Source organism: Trypanosoma brucei, chromosome 4, assembly GCF_000002445.2.
Source record: "Trypanosoma brucei brucei TREU927 chromosome 4, complete sequence".
Taxonomy (NCBI): Eukaryota; Euglenozoa; class Kinetoplastea; order Trypanosomatida; family Trypanosomatidae; genus Trypanosoma; species Trypanosoma brucei.
This window is the reverse complement of record NC_007277.1, coordinates 206,954-228,313: the sequence shown is the minus strand read 5'-3', so window position 1 is coordinate 228,313 and position 21,360 is coordinate 206,954. Positions and strand designations below refer to the sequence as shown.

The 21,360-nt window shown below is 46.8% G+C and overlaps 6 protein-coding genes across 6 annotated transcripts, besides 8 other annotated features; all 6 read left to right on the top strand.

Annotated features, from left to right (window-relative positions):
- Nucleotides 1–21,360: part of a sequence feature (sequence corresponds to BAC RPCI93-5E12) that runs on past both edges of the window.
- Tb927.4.800 (hypothetical protein, conserved) lies at nt 154–7,941 on the top strand (the record flags this gene model as incomplete). The annotated part of the gene is made up of 1 exon (XM_839137.1): nt 154–7,941. One exon carries the CDS (start codon nt 154–156, stop codon nt 7,939–7,941), a length of 7,788 nt encoding a protein of 2,595 aa, XP_844230.1.
- Nucleotides 9,280–9,307: a microsatellite.
- Nucleotides 9,517–10,179, top strand: Tb927.4.790 (hypothetical protein, conserved; the record flags this gene model as incomplete). Its single annotated transcript, XM_839136.1, has 1 exon — nt 9,517–10,179. The coding sequence occupies one exon, from the start codon at nt 9,517–9,519 to the stop codon at nt 10,177–10,179; it is 663 nt and encodes a 220-aa protein (XP_844229.1).
- Nucleotides 11,301–11,323: a microsatellite.
- Tb927.4.780 (hypothetical protein, conserved) lies at nt 11,372–11,629 on the top strand (the record flags this gene model as incomplete). Its single annotated transcript, XM_839135.1, has 1 exon — nt 11,372–11,629. One exon carries the CDS (start codon nt 11,372–11,374, stop codon nt 11,627–11,629), a length of 258 nt encoding a protein of 85 aa, XP_844228.1.
- Nucleotides 11,743–11,778: a microsatellite.
- Nucleotides 11,849–11,869: a microsatellite.
- Nucleotides 12,076–12,105: a sequence feature (AT_rich).
- Nucleotides 12,177–12,200: a sequence feature (AT_rich).
- Tb927.4.770 (ubiquitin-protein ligase, putative) lies at nt 12,274–16,134 on the top strand (the record flags this gene model as incomplete). The annotated part of the gene is made up of 1 exon (XM_839134.1): nt 12,274–16,134. One exon carries the CDS (start codon nt 12,274–12,276, stop codon nt 16,132–16,134), a length of 3,861 nt encoding a protein of 1,286 aa, XP_844227.1.
- Nucleotides 17,171–17,213: a sequence feature (T-rich).
- Nucleotides 17,225–19,630, top strand: Tb927.4.760 (gamma-adaptin 1, putative; the record flags this gene model as incomplete). Its single annotated transcript, XM_839133.1, has 1 exon — nt 17,225–19,630. The coding sequence occupies one exon, from the start codon at nt 17,225–17,227 to the stop codon at nt 19,628–19,630; it is 2,406 nt and encodes an 801-aa protein (XP_844226.1).
- Nucleotides 20,449–20,886, top strand: Tb927.4.750 (50S ribosomal protein L7Ae, putative; the record flags this gene model as incomplete). Its single annotated transcript, XM_839132.1, has 1 exon — nt 20,449–20,886. One exon carries the CDS (start codon nt 20,449–20,451, stop codon nt 20,884–20,886), a length of 438 nt encoding a protein of 145 aa, XP_844225.1.

Here is a 21,360-nt window from a genome sequence, read left to right as displayed (position 1 = left end):
GAGGGAGGCAGTTGTTGGCAAGTAAGGTTTCGAGTAGGGAACGAAGGGGAGAACACGCAGAGGTCTTAGTGACCCTCTGTTCTTTTGTCTTTGCTTGTTAGCGCTCACATATACATATTTCTGCTTGTGGGTACTCATTTCTGCTGGAGCCGAATGTCAAATATAGAGAGTCCGAGGTCATCAAGGCCTTTCGGTGACAGTGCTTCTGCACTTACACGCCAGTTTGGACTAGTATTTTCAAACCTTCAGAACGCACCTGATGACCGCCCCCGTCGTGTAGAGGAGTGCCTTTCCGCGCTGCTCGATATCCTCGTGGCGCATGCACTGGAGCTGAGTGAACATTGTTTGATCGACTATATTTTCCAACTGTTGTGCGACACTTTCGGTGTTTCAATTAGCAAAGGGGTCAAATCTCTTCGTGTCGTGTTTGATGTACATTTGGGGGACCCACACGAATTGAGGTGTAGATGTTTTACTCTTCTCGTACGGAAGGTTTGTGAGACAACAAACGAGGCGGATTGCAACACCATTTTGCAGGAAATGGGAGAGGTGCTAAGGGAAAATGTGCGCTCCACATCTGACCTTCTTGGGAAGCATTTTGGGCGAGCCATTACCACAATGCAGTCCAGCTCGGTTACTCGTGCTAAGGCTGTAGGTTGCCAAACGGTTGCCACCATGGTGGATGCAGGGGCTGTGGTGATCAAGCGGAGTCCTGCTCTTTTGGACCTGCTGAACACACCCTGCTCGCCACCTTGTCTCATACACGAAATCATGGAAAGTAACGATAATTGGCACCGCCAAGCACTAACACGTCTCCTTGTTAACATCGCGGAAAGTCACTGTATTGAGGTGACCGCCTCAATGGCGGAGCAGATGGCCAGCACCATGACGTCTCACTTATCGTCAGCAACTGAGGAAAAACACATAACCGGACTCTTAACGGTAATTGACGCAATATCGGCATCTTCTACTTTGCAGACTGTGCCGTGGTCGCTAGAAGCTGTTGCTTCCTTCGTGGTGCAACGTGACTGGAGGGTATACACCGAGGACGTTCGTGTTAGGGCCGCACGCGCAACGGGAAAAATTCTTCCCCTTTTAGTCAAGGACGAAAAATTGTACGATTTGGTCATGAAAAATCTTTTGTCCTACATCTCTGGTGGCGACGAGGCTGTTGCCTTAAGCGCACTCACCACTTTTAGAAGTGTTATCAAATCCCTCAATAATATCGAGTCGCATGCAGTGCTCACTGTCGACGCTGTGAGTGACTTCATAGCGAAATCTCCTTTTAATCAACTAGCTTTTGAAATACTTGACTATTTGCGAACTCAATGTGGAGAGCAATGTGTTTTTGGGGTGTATGATTTGCTTGAGCGAGCCGATGTGCTCAACAGCGTCGAGAAGGTTGCTGCACTTCTTCATTTCATGGGGAATCGCGCCCCATCCAATGTGGATTGGCTCGAAGAGTGCAATATTGATCTCTCACCCGATAGTGACGTCGATGTCTTGGTGCGATCCCTCTCTTTCCTCGAAACACTACGATACACTGAGGCACTTGAGAGCGCGGTTGGTCTTGTATTTCACAAACACACTGATGTCAGACGTGCGGCTGTCGGCACAGTCGTTAGTCTTTGTGAGGTTCTTCTGTCTCCCGACAAGGGGGGAAGTTGCCAAGGGAGCCATGTAGACGCCACTATTACGCAACTGAACAGTAGGGTTAAAATTGCCGTAGAGAGCCTGCTTGACGTTGCGGTGACGGACAGGCAAATGGAAATACGCTACTATACTCTGAAAAGGCTCTCGCCCGTGTTTGAGCCATATCTCGTCCAACTGGACAACATAGATGCTTTATTTATGTCCCGTAATGACGTCTGCCGTGGTGTGCGGGATCAGGCCATGTTGTTACTGTACAGACTCCATTCTTTACAGCCTGACATTTTGCATGCACAGTTGTTGCAGCTTCAAGAGTACATGTTGCGAGAGATTGATGTAAAGGATGGCTCTATCTCCTCGACAGTTTATCACGCCTTTCTCCTGCAAATGGCGGCGGAAAATGGAACGATACTTCTGTCCCCTAGTACAGTTGAGACATCAGTGTTAAGAAGACTAGAAAAACAGCCGTTTGTCTCAAAGAGTCTTTCTGTTGCACTGTTGAATCTGTTGAGAGCCGTTCTGGATCATTCTGGTCCACGGAACCATTGTGATGCGAAACAACTTATTCAGCCTGTTCTTGCCATTGTTAATGGGAGTACTTCGTCGACTCGGCGGAAGGCTGCAATTGAGGCACTTTGCTCAATTTTGGCCACTGTTCCCATTACTGAGCAATCTACCCATGTGAGTGTATACCGCGCGCTCTCACGGATTATACGTGGTGAAGCGGAGGAAAGTGAGGCTGTGATTTACTCTGCCATGAAGTGTCTGAGTGTCATTGGAGCCGTCGACCCGACGAAGGCTAGATACATTGTGAAGGCACTACAAGAGGGTGAGATAGCAGAGGAGGAAGAGGTTGCGACACCTGCATTGGCCCTTTACAAGCCACGACTGCGTATTCATCTGCACATGGACGAGCGATATCCGTGCATCGTCCTCTACTTGTTAGTGAAAACCCTTCAGCATTCTGCGGATGTTGAACAACAAGCCAGTGTCATTTCTGTCATTCATTCGATGATACATGAGGTACCAGGAAGACAAAAGGCGATGCTTCTCACACAGTTCCTACCACAACTGCAGGCTTGGCTTGCAGACCCCGAGAAGGTGCATCTGTACGAAGTAATTTTACTTTTAATGTCTGACCTTGCCACTCTCTTGCAGCGGTTCAAAGACGTTATCCCTGCAAGCACAGGATTGGAACTTTTGAAGTCTGTCCGGCTTTTTTGTTTGCTTCCCCAGGCCTCACAAAAACCTCTCAATGCAGGTGTGGTGGAGTTGCTAGATCGAGTGGGTCGGGGACTGTCACCGGAGGAAATGCGCGACCACCGATGGGCTGTGGAGTTTATCCATCAGCGGCTCCTGCAGGATAAGAGAGATCTTGCTTTGGTTGTCCGCGCTGTGAAGTCACTCGACTCGTTCTTAGCCATACTGCACGAGAGGGATTTTCAGGTGTTGTTACCCCATGTACTTGGGTGTATTGAGCCAGCAGACGCAGCCACACCGAACGTACCCGGTCTAAAGAAGAAGGAGGTGAATACGGCCTGCTTTGAGTTCCTCAACCAAATCATGGCGAAGCAACCTCTGCTCATGAAGGATTTTTGTTCGCAAATCATTCACACTATTACTTGGTACATTGAAGAATCCGATTGCCAAGATGAGATGGAGATGGGTCTCCGTACGCTTGCATTTCTTGTGGGCATCGTGCAGCGCCCCGCAAGGCGTTTCATTAAACCCATACAGCGTCTTGTGCAGCAGTGTGGACTCCCGGAGGATATGTTCACTAATTTGTTAAAGTCTGCAGCAGATGGTTTGTTGAAGGCTCGTGCCCCCCTCAGTGGGCACGACAATCTCAACCCTGAACTTCCCCTTACACTCGTTTCCGACCAGCCGTCGCTATCAAAGGAGGACTTCCAGCAGGTGATGAAAAGGGTCCTGCGACTGGGGGATCATGACTTTGAAGTTATATCCGTAACACACTCGGAGGGCAACACCGTCGTCTACTTTCGCTTCGTTCAGGGTGAGGATTTGCTTCTTAACTTTCGTTCGTTCACGAGCAAGGCACAGGAATCTCAGTCCACCTTGAGTCGAAACTTGGGCATACTAAAGCTGGTCCAAAATGCCATGAGTTACTGTCAGGTTGATGACAGCTTACTCGAGAACATATCCAGGATGCCAGTGGCTAACAAGAAGAAACGTGAACAATCGTGGATGGCTTGGCTGCATAACACTTCCGTTGTGATGCTCAAAAATTCTCCCATTCAGCCGCTGCGGTGCACAGCACAGCTCGCTGCGGACAATACCGGTCTTTCACGCGATCTCTTTCCCTTTGCTGCTGCTGCGTTTATTGGGAAACTAAACGCGCAACAACAAGAGGTTATAATTAAAGCCTTTACACGTGCTCTAGAGGTTTCTCCCAACGACATCAAGCAGGCAATTTTTGACTTCGCTGAGTTTATTGAGTCGGAGCGCGGTAAGTTAAATCCTGAAATGATACTCTTGGTGGAAAAGCTAACTTTTGTTGTGGAAAGGGATAACGAAGAGCGCAAGTTCGGCATTAACTACGATGAAGTAAGTGGGGACGTTGTAGTGTCGCACCTGGAGCCTGGCGGTCCCGGAGCTCTAGCAGGTGTCCCTGTTGGCGCTCGACTGTTGGCTCTTAACGGCAAGAGATTAGTTACAACTCACGAGGTTGTTGGTGCTGTTAAGGGGCTTAACCGGATTGAGTTAACATTGGAATGCCCCAATGGAGGGAAGCGAGGACTTTCCTTCGACTGCTTGATGGATATTGATGTGTTAGCACGTGTGGCTTTGAATTCTAAGATGTACGCCAGAGCCATATTCTTGAATGAGATCCTCTTTGCTCAACTTCTGAGCGAACTGAGTGGTCAGGTTTCTGATCGGCAGAATGCTGCAGTGCGGCACGCATTAGAGGTGGCGGAGCGCCTGATCGAGTTCTACAACCACTTGGGGCTTACAATGGTCGCGAAGGGTCTCGTTAAGAAGATGTCGGAGAAGTTCTCCAGCAATATTATCGCTCCAGAGCAGTTTGGGTTCGATGAGGTTGGAGCTCTGGAGCAGTTAAATTGGTGGGGTGAAGCACTCTCTCGCTACAAGTCTCGAATGAATGTTGCAGATGGTACCCTCGACACTTCGGCGTTCCTGGGTGCTCTACGATGTTACGATGCTCTGGGTGAGACCATCACCATGCAGGAGCTCATCGCGACAAACTGGGAGTTACTGGACAGAGATGCGCAACTTGAGGTGGCTCCACTCAAGGCCAAAGCTGCTCTCTGGTTGGGTAGGTGGGATGAGTTTGATGAAGTTGTTGGGCAGCCTGGTGTGATGGAACGCTTAGATATGGTTGAGCGTTGTGCTTCCCTCTTCCGGCAGAAACATTACGGAGAGCTTCTGGATTATGTAGATGAGCATAGAAAGTCACTTTTTGATTCATTCTTCGAGTCGTTCACAGAAAGCTACAATCGCTCTTACGATACACTGGTGGAGCTACAGCACGTGCGACACTTTGAGGAGCTTGTGTCATTTGTAAAATCAGGAAGTGAACGGCGAAAGATGTTAAGGGAATTGTGGCATAAACGCGTCACCCTCATGTCCTCTCGACCAGCGCATATAAAGACACTCATCACCATTAATTCATTGGTGCTTTCACCCCAGGAAGATTTGCCATCGCAGGTCGTTTGCGTGCGTGCTTTAACTAAGCATCACTGGACGTCACTAGCTGACCATACGCTAAGCACTTTACTTCACCCTAACGGCTTAAACACACGGTTGGCCAATTTAGACCCTGATGTAATTCATGTGTACATGAAGCACTGTTATGTCACCAGAGGGAAGCAGGAGACTTACACCTTACTCTCCGATATACTTAATAATGTACAGTTAACTGCAACTAGTAACCGTGCCGAGGCGTGGGGGTGCTGTTGGTTGTTGCTCGGTGAGTGGACGGTTCAACTCTTCCCTGATTGCGGAACTAAGGCAATTGAGACACTGAGGACTGCAACGCAACTTTGTCCAGAAAACTGTGCTGCATTTCACTCCCTTGGAATTTTACACTACGACTTGTCCCGTGATCCCAATACATCGCAAGAGACTCAAACGAAGCATCACATCGAGTCAATTACCGCGTTGTTCAAGGCCGTGGCTCTGTCTCGGAGGGAGAGCAATGGTGTGATGGAAGATGTGCTTCGCATTCTCTCAATTTGGTTTTCGCACAGCACTGTGAATGAGGTCAACGAAGCAATTCAGGAGGGCATCAAAAGTGTCCCGTGCTACGTGTGGCTGAACGTTATTCCACAACTGGTTGCGCGTATAGGCATTACGGGAGCCAAGGCAAGGTCTATTCTCACGGATCTGCTTGTGAGTATCGGCAGCAACTTCCCACATGCTCTCCTATATCCACTTACTGTGACAGAGAAATCACCCGAGGTCATGCGGCGGCAGGCGGCTGAGCGTGTGCTTAAGGGTATTCGGGTCACCAATGGCCCTATGGTGGAGGAGGCTTCACTAATCAGCAACGAAATGGTTCGAATTGCTATCTTATGGACCGAAAAATGGCACAACTGTATTCAACTGGCAGCTGGGAAGCCAGAAAATGTGTCAGAAATCCGCAACATCCTGCGTCCCCTCTACGAGGAGATGAAGAAGGAGTCGACACCCAATGAACAGCATTTTGTGAAAGTTCACGGTTCAACCCTGCGGCGTGCCTGGGCAGCGCTACAGAAAGGGGAATCGCAGGAGGCATGGGTCCTCTTGAAGCAGGTTTACTGCGAACTGCACAAAGCAGTCGGAGAACGACGGCTTCAGATGGATGATTTGTCCCCCACGCTTGTAAAGATAAACAAAAGCAATGTCCCGGTCCCTGGTACGTTTGTGTTAGGTCAGCAACTCATTACGATTCAGAAGTTTCATTCTCGTGTTTATGTTATGCCGTCTAAGCAGCGGCCTCGGCGCTTCGGTGTAGACGGTTCAGATGGGAGTAAATATCGGTTTCTTCTGAAAGGACACGAAGATTTACGTCAGGATGAGCGTGTCATGCAGTTTATTGAGTTGATCAATACCATATTCTCTTCGGACAGCTTATCGAACGCAATGGGCTTAATCATTCCCCAGTACGCTGTCATTCCATTAACCGATAACGTGGGTATTATCGGGTGGGTGGAGAACACTGAAACGATATACAAGATGCTAGAGCGGTGGCGGAAGGATCACAATATTTCCATCTATAAAGAGGTGAGCATGATAGTGGAAAAGGGAAAGTTAGTCAACATCACAGAGTATCATCATCGGAACAAACAGGAGAGGAAGCAGCTACTAAGTCACGTTATGGCCAGCACCCCTGATGATGAACTGCGGCGTATTATTTGGGACAAAAATGATACGTGCGAACATTGGTTGCAGTACAGGGGGACTTACGGCCACACGTTGGCCATAATGTCGATTGTGGGATATGTATTAGGGTTGGGAGACAGGCATCTCAATAATTTAATGCTTCAGGATAAGGGATCTGTCGTCCACATTGACTTTGGTGATTGCTTTGAAGTGGCTATGCACCGTTCGTTGTATTCCGAGGCGGTGCCGTTTCGATTAACTCGTTTGCTTGTTCCTGCTTTGGGTATCACTGGTGTTGACGGCGTTTTTCGCTTGACATGTGAACTGGTAATGAAAATCCTCCGGCGGCACTCGGAGAACCTCCTTTCAATTCTTGAAGCATTCATTTACGATCCGCTCATCAACTGGCGTCTGACGACCGTTGCCGAAGGGGAGAATTCCGCCTCGCTATTGGAGGCCCCCGTGGCAGGCGGTGAAGCGAGCCCATTTGCTGAACCAGATGGCCTCATCGATGGCCCTCCGATGCAGCTTTCGCGGTCAGTTTTGAAAGTTCGTGAGCAGGCACCTGGAACGACATTAGAACAGACTGGTGAGGAAGAAACTCGTAACACGCAAGGGGACTTGGCTTTGGCCCGCGTCCGTGCGAAGCTGACGGGTGAAGATTTTGCCGATGGATGCCACGTGGTTGCGGGGCAGCCGTCTCGACGGGAGGTTTCTGAAGATCCAAACGATCCCTTCTCCTGGTGGTCGCAGGGCCTTGCTGAGTCGTCCAGGGATGTGTATATGACAGATGGCAGAGCGCTTCCTTCATGGTCATCATTCCGAACAGTTAATAATCAGGAAAACTTGCAGAACGTAGCGAGTCAAGTCGACCGTCTTATTGAAGAAGCAACAAGTCTTGATAATCTTGCTGAGGCATATATAACTGGTTGGGCACCGTTCTGGTAGTGGACACCAGGGAGCAGAAGCAACATCGTGTTTTACTGCACTGTGTTGACGAGGGGCGCGGAAAAGGAGGTATATCATGTTTTTTTTTCCCTTTTTCATGTTAAAATTTCCCTAAAGACTGGCGCCCCACTAATTCATAGAGGAGAAACAGCGAGCGAAAGTGATTACAGGTGTTGGATGAACGCTTTGATACTGGAAAAAAAAAGAACGAGATGGGGTTTTGCTGTAGTGTTATCCCCCTCTTCGTGGCTTCTAACTTTTTTTTTTTCATGTTCTCTATCGGGGTTCTGTGTCTAATTATTCTTTTTCTTTCTTTTTATCCACCACTACGTTTCACCATTTCCTTTCCCTTTTAGGGATGTTCCCGTGCCGATTGAAATGATACAAAATCATGGACAGGTGTGCCAGGGACAACAAAGTGGCATATGAGTACATGTGCGATAAGTGGTGTGGATAGCATTTCTGTGTCCTCACATATATGCGTGTAAGTGTGTGATTGACTTGGTGTGTGTAAGTGGTTGAGAAAGCACCATATTTTTCAAACGCACAACGGAATTATCTTATTGTGCAGTTTTTTTTCCTTTTTAGTTTCGTTGCATCACGTAATTCTTTTGTCACTTTCATTATCATCATTCCCCTCTTTCGGCTTCCTCCATTCCTATTGGTGTCGTTGAAAGGGGATGCGGGGTGCAATGCTCAAGAGAAAAACTCTTTTTTTTTATTGTTGTTTTAGCGGCGAATCCGGCATTTGGGGGGGGGGAAGAGAGAGAGAGAGAAGACAAAAAAGTGAGATGAATGCTGGTGACTATGAAAGAGTTATGTGGAAGGAAACACTTATGTGAGGGCGCGCTTGTTTTTTTTTTTTTGTTCCTTCCCTTTTTTGTTAATTTTTCTTGAATTATGCTTCAAAGAGAAGGATTGGTTGCATGTTTCGGATGGGAAATTTTTTTTTTAAAAAGAAGAAGAAAAGAGAGGGAGGGATGTTGTTGATGACGTTTTTTCTTCGTTTCATTTCATATGCACATTTGTTTGACCAGCCTGGAATGCTCACCACACATGTGGAACATTACTGTGGATTTGCGGTGTTGACGTGAGGTGAGGTTGTACATGTGACCGCAAATAAGAGGTTGGAGGTATTTTGTTTAGTATTGCCTTTCCATGAAGGGGCAGCATAAGAAGAAGTGTAAATGCTTTCGTTTGTACGCTTCACTATTTTTTTCTTCCACCATTTTTTTTTCTTTTTCTTACTGCTTGAGAGAAGTCTGCTAACACGCACGTGCAGTGTAGTGGTAAGCATATTCTTTGCTCCGTTAGAAGGATAGGTTCTCATCAATCAATTATATATATATATATATATATATATATAATATTTGTACACACATTATTTTTTTTTTGGGTTTCTTGCGTTTAGTCGCTAGGGTTGAGGGATCGGTGTGTTACGGATCCCCAACGCGTGTTTTTGCTTGGTGGAATTAATAAAGTGAGACGTACCGAAGCCGTGCAGTTACGAAAGTGTTGCGGAACGAATAGACAAGGGAGCAGGGAGGGGAAAAAGAAGGTTACGTGACTAATCTGATGGCGAACATATCTCCTAATTCAGATGGTGATTCCTTTGTTGGAGCAGACACCGCCAAGCAGCTTTCGGATATACAAAAGAAGTTGAATGATTTAAAGCAGCGCCGTGAAGAGCTGGAAGAGCAGCGGAGGAGAATCCTCGGCGCTTCCGATCAAAGTTCTTCTCGCCCACGTTCATTGCGGGGTCCTACGCAAAATAGGCGTCGGCACTCGCAACCATCGCAACGAACACTCCCCTTGCGACCACCGCGGCCTCCCATTTCTGATCACAGTATTCGAATTCCCAATGAAAAGGAACGACAGCAGACTGCACAGAGAACTCCATATTTGGAAATGAAAGAGAGCATGCGCCGCAGTTGGAGCCGTGACAGCTCACTGGTGATGGGAAGTTTCCTGATGGAAGATAACCCGCGTGCCAGAACCTTCACTCGTGAGCGGCGCTTCATTCCACCTCCAGAGTGCAACGGAATTTATTTTCTCGGTACAGAAATGGAATTGATGATTAGGAACAAAAACGTTGCGCCTTCACAGCGCTCTGGGCGCCGCGACAACACGCCATATCGCTGGAATGATATAATAGATGGCGTGACGCCGGGTCCAGGGGCTTACACCCCATTGTTTAGTAAAGTGAGTAAGCCATCAAGGCGAGCCCAGTTATTTTAAAACAATAGAAAGGTGAGAAGGAAATATATTCTATTTTTTTTTTTCACGAATAGAAACATTAAAAAGGGAAGAGAGAAGACAAACAATAGCAATAGCAAGAAAAACAAACAAAAAGAATTACGGTTACGTACGTCTGTTCGCCTCACGTTTATTACACCCCTATTTTCTTTTTTCTTTTTGGTTTCGTTCCTAGTGTTGCGTGGGTTGGTGATATTTCTGCGTGTGTGTGTGTGTTTTTTTTTTCTTTTTAGCCTTTCGTTATCAGGTGGGGGATTGTGGGTTCGAGATATTGGGCGGTAACCGATTTTTGCTTAATTTTCTACATGTGTGCTTTACGCTAGACGGAACAAACCAGTTCATAGACACAAATACCTTCGTGCTCATATCTATTTACACAAATACGTTGAGGTTCGGATAAACTTTTGTTTATATATCTAAACATTTTTGCATGCGTGCACAGGTGTTTGCAAGTAAATGGGGTGGCGAATTTCGCATAAATGTCGAGTTTTTCTTTGGTGTGGCGTTGTGATTGATGGCTATAAAAACTGGACGAGGGCCCTTGCTACTGCGCGGTGGATTTCATTTTCTTTTTTCTTTTGTTTTGGTGGGGTGCGTCTCTTTTTTTTTGCTTTGCAAAAAAAAAAAAAGAAAATCATTACTACCCTCACATCTTTCATGCGGTTTCCTTTTTTTGTTCTTCTCTATTTCCCGAATGTTTGACTGTTTGCAGAACCTGTTTTTTGCTTGTCCCCGAATTTTCCTCCTTCTTTTCTCTTTGTTTTTTTTTTTGTTGCGTGCGGGAAATTGGTCCTTTTTTTTGAAAAAAAAAACATTTTCCTCCTCCATATATATGTTATGTGTTGCTTCTGGTAGTTGCGGCAAGCAGTGTCTCGTTCACCAGAACGAGTTGCGGCGACGTTGAAGCTGGAGTAACTTTTTTTCAGTTTATTTATTTCTCTCACATAGGTAACATATTATTTTCTTAAAAAAGGAAAACACCATAAAATAGATACTGCAGATAGAACGTAAATAAGAAACGACAAAAGAAGAAAAAAAAGCGGATCAGGTAGTGGTCGAGTACTTGGAGTGACTTGTTTCCCTTGTCATCTTCATCCCCTCCTTTTTATTTTATTTTATTTTATTTCTCCCGTTTCTCGTATTAGTGCTGTTAGTTACGGATCTTACAAATTGTATGTATGCCCTGGACTACAGGAATCAACCACTAAAGTGCTTTTTACTTGGTTGGCCCTCATTGATAACCGCATGGGCGGGCGTCTTATGGTTTGTTTTATGCATGTGGGAATGTCTTAATCGCCCTATTGAACGAAGTGAGCGCTCAGTGATGGACCCGATGTGGTATCGTGCGCTCATTCCTCCTCTTGTGCCACCGGTAATTGTTGTTGCCGCATATTTCAGTTGGCTCGGTTGGAAAATATTTACGCATAACTGACGGGGGTTTATGCAAGCGACTGCGGATTTGGATTGAGGGTGATTGGAGGTTGCTGAAACAAAAAAACTTTTTTTGATTTGATATGGTTTTGTTTGGTTTGTATGATGATGATGATTATTATTATTATTATTATTACTATTATTACTGTTTGGTGTGTATTTTATGCGTGTGGAAGTGATAACGTTGTGTTATCAATGAATGGTTTGCTGCAGAGTGGATTGTGTGTGTGTGTGTGTGTGTTTTCCTCCTCCCTATTGTTTCTAATGTTGGATTCTTCTTGTTGGGGATGCTGTGGCGTGTAGTGCTGAGGAAGTTTTACATCGTCTGCTGCTCCATTTTCCCTTCCAGATGTATTTTCCCTTCTTTTCCCCCCTCTCTTATCACTGATTCTTCTTTTAATTTTTGGACGAGTGAACACATCGACTGCACTGACCTTTTTTTTCTCCTTTTTTTTTTCAAAAATAAAAATAATTTAAGTGACTCCAGGCAATAGTGTGAGGTGTTGTGTCTCCTCTTAAGTAAGATCTCGAACATAAGGGAGGGGAAGTTTTTTTATTTTTTTTTAAAATAAGAAGAAGCTAAAGAAGTCGAAAAGCAAGGTTGAGGGTGGGGAATTAATCATTGACGAGTATATCTCGTTCCATATGTTTCTATCCCTTGATGTCACGCCATCGCGGGCCCCATATGACCTGCTTTCAGATCTTTGCACGCTTCTTATTATTGCAGGAGACTCGACAGATGTTCCATTGCAGCCACTCATCAGGGCCATTGATATGGCATTGACAAAAGGCAGCAGCAGTGGTGATGTGATGGTAATGGCTGCTCGTGCGATTGTTATTATACTTGATAGGCTTTCAGGCTCTTTATTTTCTCTGGATACGAGAAATGGATTGGATACTTTCAGGAAATGTTTTTCCACTGTGGTTTCCATGGTGGACATGCAAAAAAGAGAGTCACTGCACTTTGAGAAGTCATCGGAGGGCGAGTTGAAGGAGGAGGTACTGCAGTGTTTATCCCTTTCTAGCAAGTGTTGTGAACTTGCTGTTGTAGTGCCATCCACAGAGGAACAGATCCAGTTTTGTCTTGCTGCTGTGGATGGCTCCAAGCGTACTTCGTGTAAAGTTCTCCATCATTCCATCGGATTGATGCGACAGAAGGAACTGAAGAGTGCTACGGATTGCAGGGCACTGGAACAGTTGGTGCATCACCACCTGATGGCTTTATTTCACTTGGACATTGACCACGAATGGGACGAACTCCTCCGCACAGTTGTGGAGGGCATTTTAACGTATCGGGCGTGGTGCGCCCCGCGTGTTTTGTCCCCAGACCGACAAGGAGGAAAACATCGCCGCGGGTCGGAAGAAGGGGGTGCATCATCATCATCCACTCATATAACTTCTCTTAGGAATATGATGGTAACTTTACTTCAGATTGGTGAGCGGATCGCAGGTAGCGGGACGGCGAGTTCGCGTGTCCAACTCACACTGGCGTGCCTGGCTAGTGTGATTGAAACTCACTTACTTCCCAGAGAAGCGTGCGAATCGGCAATGTTGTGGTTAGCGCAACTCTTGCTGCGGAGTGAAGTGCGCAGCGCGAGTTTTTCCAATCCGTTTAATAGCGGCAGTGACTCTGTGGCGGTTAATGCTGAGCAACCGTGGATCGACAGCACACCGACCTTGCCGAACTTACGATGGGTCGTGCCATCGCTGTTGTGGAGTGCCCTGGTGCTGTTGGCGAAGTTGTGTGGTGCAAATTTTAACTTTCAGAGTGAATATATATGGGCATGGCGTGGTAGAGACGATGAGTACCATTTGTACATTAAAAAAGTCAGACGACGGTTGACGACAATGTACTTCTCCGCTGAGCGGTCAAGGATTGTTGCCCCGGGTCGTCACGTGATTGATTTGCAAACCATGACGGACAACTTTGCACACGGCGACACAGCCTCAAGGGTGCATTTCCAACCCATACCGTGTGCCATATCATTTGATGGGGGACTAGCTATTCCGACACGAGGTATGATGCTTAAGAAAAAGGTTTGCGCTGCTGTGCAAGATGCGTTACGTCCCTTGTCATTCGGACACACGCAGGTGGCCTCTTTGGCGCGTTCCATACGGTTTTATATCATATGCAGTGGCGACCCCACGAACACGATGGACGTCATTACCGCTTTCTGCAGTCTACCAGCTGATCAGAAGGAGCCTACAGTTGGCGAAATATGCGCTACACTGCTGAAACGAGATAAAAGATGGGCAAGTGTACTGCAGGAAGCCGGGGTTGCTGACACGCCGGCCGCCGAGTGTTTGGCCCGAGATGGAGGTAAAAAGAACAGGATTGAAAGCTCAACTTCAGAGGTAAAGCGTGGCGCCGACTGTCTGCGGGAGGTTCAACGGTCCCCTGGTAATGTGCTGGCGTTCTTGCGTACAACCTCCTCCTCAGAATTGTTGGCGTTTGTCCAAGGGTTGGAGAAGTCGCCGTATGGTGAGGAGCAGATGATGGCTTTGTGTGAAGAAATGAAAAAAGATGATGTACTGGCTTCACGGATGAGAACTGTCGCACAAACATATGTGTTGCGTGTGCTTCATCATACGGCATCGTGCAAACCCGTGGGTGAGGACCTTGCGGAGAGAGTGCGCAGCACTTCTTATACAGTAAACATCTGCAGTGCAGGTGATCGAATTAAGGGGAAGGGCGCTCCGCGGTGTCCCAATGGACATGCTCTTCGTGTACACTTTAGTGTTAACTGGAGATGTGATTCTTGTGCTTTCGCGAATGCATTTGGATCCCTTGCATGCAGAGACTGTAATTATGACTTATGTAGTAACTGTGTAGACGAGAAGCTTTCTCGCATGGAGACAAATTCCTCGGCAGTCGTTGGGGATGTCATACAATCCTGGAAGGCGTTAAAGTTGAAAAGATCGCCTTCCACCAGTAGCACTTCTTCTCAAAAAAGAAAAAGTGGTTGCAGCGGGAATGCCGGTGAAGTGATGCTTTTTACTTCGAGTGGTGTTGTACCCGCTAGCCGACCTGTATCGTTGCTTGAAGGAAATGATGTACACATAGCCCCAGTAGGCGGTGAGTGTCGTTGCTGCATCCCTTGTCCTCCGTTTGTCGCATGCTCAGCGGCTCACAATATTGCTGAACACTCATCATTACGTGTGTTCTTGCACACTTTCCTCGCCACGCGACCTCAGCGGTGGGTTGACACCGCTGTTGAACTTTCCATCGTAAATGCCCTCGAGTCGCGCGGTGAAGACATTTTCCTAAGCGGGGTTTCTGGTATTCCATCACGAGTGGTTCTTATACTTCAGGAGGTGGCTCCATATATTTCGCTTGCGTTCAAGCGTAACATGGCTCACTTTCTTGCCGTTGGATGCTGCAGGTTTGGCCTCTACCACTTGCAAGATGTCGGTGTGAATGTACGGGGAACTGTTACTGGAAGCATAGCTAGTAATGGTCTTGCGTTTAAGGTAACGGTGAAGAGGAATACTGAAAGCATTACGAACACGTTGTACAAAGTTTTTCTGGAATATCCCACGTTGCGTAACAAAGTGGAGTTTAATTTTGAGGGCGAGGAGGGCACAGGAGAAGGTCCAACACAGGAGTTGTATGCCGAGCTGTCACGTCGGTATCGCAGCATGTCGGAACTATGGCACCACCGGGATGATGGTGTGTGCATCGCCTTTCCCAGCATGCAGCAGGTTCATCCCAAGAGGTTCTTTGTTCTCGGTGCTAGCTGTGGTCGGGCCTTCGCTGATGGCTATACGATGGATATTAGTCTTTTGCCGGTCGTGTGGCCGCTTATCCGCTCACAAACTCCTTCAGTGGAGGTGTTGTGGCATCTCTTGGAGGAGGTCGAACCGGCCCTGGCGAATTCCTACAAGTGCGTTCTCCAAGCGACGGATGCCGAACTTGAACAAATGGGCCTTGAGGACGAGGAAACTGGTGAGGCGCTGACCGTTTCAACGGCTAAGTTTTATGTGGAAAAGTGTGTAGAGAGGCGCCTGACTAATGCTGTTTCGAATCTCCACTGGTTTGCGCGTGGTCTTGCAAGTGTTGTGGATCTTGACGCCTTTTGGTTTTTCACAGATGATGAAATGAGTGCAATTATTTGTGGCTTCTCTGCGGAGGACTCCGAGGAGAAACTTTTTAGTGAAGAGGCGCTGCGTGCTGCTGTCATGGAGGCACATGGCTACTCCACTGGTTCTCAGGAGGTCGAAACGTTCATTTCTCTTGTCGGTGATGAGTTTACTCGTGAACAGCAACAACTTTTTATTGAGTTTCTAACAGGATGCCCTCAGCTTCCCCTGAATGGCTTGGATGGGCTTGGGAGGAAAATAACTGTTGTCCGGAAGGAGTTGGAGGGTCGTGGCGAGCAGACGCTGCCATCGTGCAACACTTGTTTTCTCTATTTTAAGCTTCCCCCGTACTCAACACGAAAAATAATGAAGGAACGTCTTTTGGTAGCAATCACCGAGGGCAGAAGGAACTTCAGTTTGTCGTAAAGTGTGTTGGGTGCCCTCATCCCGTGCACTTTGCATGCGCTTCGTCTGACTGCATGTAAGGTGTGATTTACGCGATGTATTGTGGCGTGTAGAGTTCGTGTGTGACATATATGATGTTGAAGGAAAAAGAGAAAACGTGTAGTTGGTTAATACCGATGTGGAGGAAAGTTTTGTGAAATGCGGAAAGGAAAAAAAGAAGGCGGAGGGAGGGGGAAGGGGAACAGAAGTAATGGGACAGGAGGTGCTAATCAGGAAGTTTAGTGAAAAGGAAAGGAGAATTGAGAATATATATATGTGTATGTGTGCGGAATCATGGTGGTGAGAGCGAAAAAACCTGTTTTATGGAAATAATCCGAAGCGAGGCGCTCATATTTATTGACTAATGTGTTTGTCAAGCAGGGTGACAATTGGTAGCGCGGGAGTGTGCCCGGTCACGTAAGGGAGTTATATTTTCTGTGCGGCATTCAATGCTTCCTTTTTTTTTTCGCGCCCGTATTGTCATTCTCTTCTGATAATTACTGTGTTCTCTGCCCACTACAAGGCATTTTTTGAGATAATTCTAACTTTATTTTTGTGCCATAAATTTCGCATACGTTTTTGTTTCCTTTCACTTTTTCTTTTTTTTAAAGTTCGTTTACTTCGATGTGAGGAGCAGAGGTACGTGAAGGATAACAACAAACATTGCCTGGCTTTTCTGGTGCTGATATCATTGTTGTTGTTCCTGAAACCCTTTTGGTTGACGTAAAGCTTAACGCCTGTTCGCGCGGCAGCCAACATTGCAGTCATGCATTGAATAGTATATATTGATTTTACCTTTATTTTCATCTCTTCCTATTCTTTCGGTGTTTGCAACATGAAAAATAAACAAAACCCTTTTCCGTTTTTATAAGTTGTGCCTATAGGAACGAAATAGAAGAGAAGGGGTTAAACCAAGAAGGGAAGGAAACGACAGCAACATCAATAGGGACAAGGCAGTCAAGAAAAACAGAAAGAAAAGTAAAAACCTGAAGATACGGAGTGACGGTCATCCCCTAACAATAAAGGCGAAGAAAGGAAGAAGAAGAAAAAAGAAAAAAAAAACGGATCATCAATGAACAGCCAAAAGCTTCGTGAGTTGATATCCGCCGTACGGCAATGCAAAACATCTTCTGAGGAGCGTGCCCTTATCAGCAAGGAAAGCGCCATTATCCGTGAGTCGTTTCGAGGTAGTAAACCTCACGTTCGCACGCGCAACATGTTGAAACTTTTGTATATCTCCATGCTCGGATACCCGACGGAATTTGGCCAGGTTGAGGTGGTGAGCCTTATTGCGCAATCCGACTACGCAGGAAAGCGGGTGGGTTACCTCACTATTCAGATGGTGTTAGGTGAAAACGATGAAGTACTAACGTTGTCGGAGAATCATATAAAGAAAGACCTCGGAAGTGGCCAGCCGCTCCTTCAATCCATGGCACTGAATGTGGTGGCAAACATCGCAAGTGAGCCAATGTCACGCGATATGTTTGACGACATTTTGCGCTTGTTCGCCTGCCCTGACTCGTATATAGCGAAGAAGGCGTGCCTCGCGGCCGTTCGCATTATAAAGAAAGTTCCCGATTATGCTGAGGTGTTTTTGCAGGAATGCACCAACGTCTTCCACGAAAACAATCAGGCGGTGCTATTGTGCAAACTTACTCTTGTCAATGCGTGCCTGTTGCAATCTGATGTTGAGGAGCACTTGAAGAAGTATCGTTTGGCAACGAATGGTGCTGTCCGTTTATTGAAACAGTTGGTTTTGTCATCACGCGTGACAGCGCAGGATATTGGCGGTGTGGCTGATCCTTTTCTGCAAGTCAAACTACTACAGTTCATGAAGATCGTGGGCAAGGGTAGCCCTGTCGTGTCTGAGACAATCAACGACGTTCTTGCGCAGGTGCTTACCAACACTGATGGCTCCACCAAAGCCGGTTCTGCCGTTCAGTACGAATGTGTGAAGACCATTTATGCCGTTGAGAGTGATGAAGCCTTGCGATCGCTGGGCGTTAGCACAATTGGACGCTTCCTTGCTTCTAACGACAATAATCTTCGCTTCGTGGCCCTGCAGTCTCTCTTGGACTATGCTGCTCGCGATGCAGAGGCCGTCCGAGGACATCAGGATATTATCCTGGACTGCCTCAAGGATGCGGACGTATCCATCCGTCGTCGCGCTTTGGAATTGACGGTCGCCCTGATTGACGAGACGAACGTGCGCCTCCTAGTGCCCGACTTGCTTACTTACCTAACTGTTTGCTCGGATGAGATGCGGGAGGAAGTGGTTCGTCATTTATGCCAGCTCATCGAGACGAAGGCACCGAATGCTGAGTGGCGTGTGGAGTTGTCACTGCGGCTACTTCGTCTTGGACGGCAGCACGTTTCGGTTGGATTCGCTACACGCCTTATTGGACTACTCACAAATGAGACGGTGGAACTTCAAACAACGGCCACAAATGCGCTTTGGGAGGGAGAAGGATCACCGTTTGATGCTATTCATCACCTGCGTAAGGCATTTCTGGTGGCGGCCGTGTGGTGCATAGGAGAGTACGCGGACTTACTCGTCTCGAAAAAGGGAGTTAGCGAGGAGAAAATAGCAACACGCATTGCAGACATAATCAACAACACCGAATATAAACTAATCAAATCATACGGCTTGACAGCATTGGTGAAGGTAGCATCCAGATACCCATCGACCAAAAATACGGCGGTTGCCGTTTTCGCAAACCACACCACAAGCTTCGATTGCGAGCTGCAGCAGCGTGCGTGTGAGTACACCACCATCTTGGAGTCGTTCCCACAGGAAGCGGCATTTAGCTTTGAGCGGATGCCACCCATTACTGTGACCGTTAAGGACGAGGGAAGGATTCAGGCACAGCCACTGCAAGTGGTGAATCTCCCTCCTGAGTTTTTGCAGAAAAAGGATACCGTCAGTTTGGACGATCTGTTCGGTGGGGGTACCGCACCAGCTGGTGGGGCTCCTAAAGGTGCGGTGGTGAACACTTCCGATATCGATGACCTCTTCGGCAGCAAACCCGCGCCAGCCCCTCAAGCGGTGAGTGGTTTGAGCGCGCTAGACGGGTTGATGATGGGAAGCGCGCCTGCTTTTCCCGCAGCCACTGGTTTTCCCGCAGCCACTGCTTTTCCAACGGCAGAGAAATCAGTTTTTGAGTGCGAAGACTTCTCCGTGAGCATGGGTGCTGTGGTTCAGGGTACCATAGCCATCAGCCTCAGTATCCTTTCCCGCCTTGCCTCCCCAATGGAAAACCTTTCCATTCAGGTGGCAGTCCCCAAGACATCGTCTCTCGAGGTCGCTCCCCTTCCCATGACGGCTGTTCCGCCATTCGGACGGATTGTGCAGTCTTTGACTGTGGACAACTCAAGAAGTGATAAAAATCCTCGCCTTGTTATGCTTCGCGTGAAGGTTCTCTACACAGTTGCTGGGGCATCCCGTTCCCAAATGCTGCAGGTGTCTCAAGAGGTTTAGCCACATCTCGTTTCCATTTTACACCTTTGTTTTTATTTGCTTCTTCCTCCCTTTCCCTGTTATTTCACGAATTTCTTCCCATGGGTGTTTGTATGTGTCCGTGTGTGATTTGGAAGGAAAAGGTTAGTCCTTCGCATGTCTTTTTTTATTTTTGCTTCATAATATGTGTTGCACTATATGCAGAAGAAAATGAAGGGGGAAAGAAGAGGAGATTTGACTTACGAGTGAGCGGATCGAGGTTACCAAGCAGCAGAATGGAAAGCAATGAAGGAGGATGAAGGGAGTGGAGGAAATTGTGTGGAGCAGCCGTGTTTGCAAACCACGTCTTTTCTTGTTTTACCAAGAGTGTTTTCTCCATCGTTTTCAAAAAAAAAATAATGAACAAACGGGATTTAATTCTTTTTCAAACCGTGCTCCCGATTTGCCTGAGGTTCGGTTCCCTTCCGCGACACTGCTTCTGGTTTCGTAAAACCTCTTCATTCGGTAGTGTGCATGCAAAAAAAAAAAAGAAGATGATCGTTCAGGGAGCATATTTGCTTCCTTTTCTTTGATTCTGCCTCTAACTCTCTCTGTTTCTTTATGTTCTCCCCTTATTTTTAAAATCATTCTTGTTTTCATATTTTTTCTCAACTTTCACGAAAGCACCTGTGTTTGGCAACTTCCGTTTAAGACTGGGGTAAAAATACAAATTAATAGAGTAAGAAGGGAAAGAGGAGCCATTAAAAAAAAAAGGGTTATTTTTACAGGAAGGGGTGACTTCACTGTCAAAAAAAAAAACTAACATTTAGCGCTGTGACGGTTTAGTTTAGGGAAACATTATGGCGGAGAATGAGCAACAGGAGGTGGTGGCATACGACTACGACAGAGAGTTATATCGGTGCCCCATCTCGTGGCCCATCACATCTGAGAAGGCGAAGATGACGAAAAAGTTATACGTGCTCATTAAGAAAACTGTTGTGAATAACAAAAAAGATGTTATAAAGGGTATCAAAGACGTGACGAAGGCATTACGCAAAGGACAGAAGGGAATTCTTGTTCTCGGTGCAGATGCTTCCCCTTATGACGTGATTTCGCATCTTCCGCTTCTTGCAGAGGAGTCGGATGTGCCGTATGTGTGGGTGCCATCACGACAGGACTTGGGAACGGCAACGCAGTGCAAGCGGGCCACTTCTGTGGTATTGCTGAAACCAACAGCTGAGTTGAGGCCAAATTACGACAAAATGATTCTGGCAATTGAGGATCTCAACACGGCGTGATTACATGGGAGCGACCTTTTTATTCTGTTTGTTTGGACGCGTGCGTGTGGACTGGCAGGGGGATGAATGACAACAAGGCGCGGGTGGTATTGAGAGGCAATGCGAAGAACTTTTTTTTTTTTCTTAGATAAAAAGAAAGGAAAAGGGGAACGCAGTGCGAAGCAAAAAAAAAACAACAACTGCAATGAGTGAAGATATTGAACCAATAATGCAATGTTTTGTGTCTCATGGCATTTGACGAGTTTAAGTACCTAATGTTTACTGCAGCGGAATAAACTATACGTTCTTAAGCATATACGCATATTTATATATTTGTGTGCTCACATAGGGCTGAGCAAGAGTTCGGACAAATTGCTCTTGGTGTCCTTTTTCTAGGCATCGTTTCTGTTATTTTGTTATCTTTCTTTTTCTTTTTCTTCTTCTTGTTATGTCGCTCGTTTGTTGCCGCGGCTTGTGTATTCGGCTGCAGGTTGT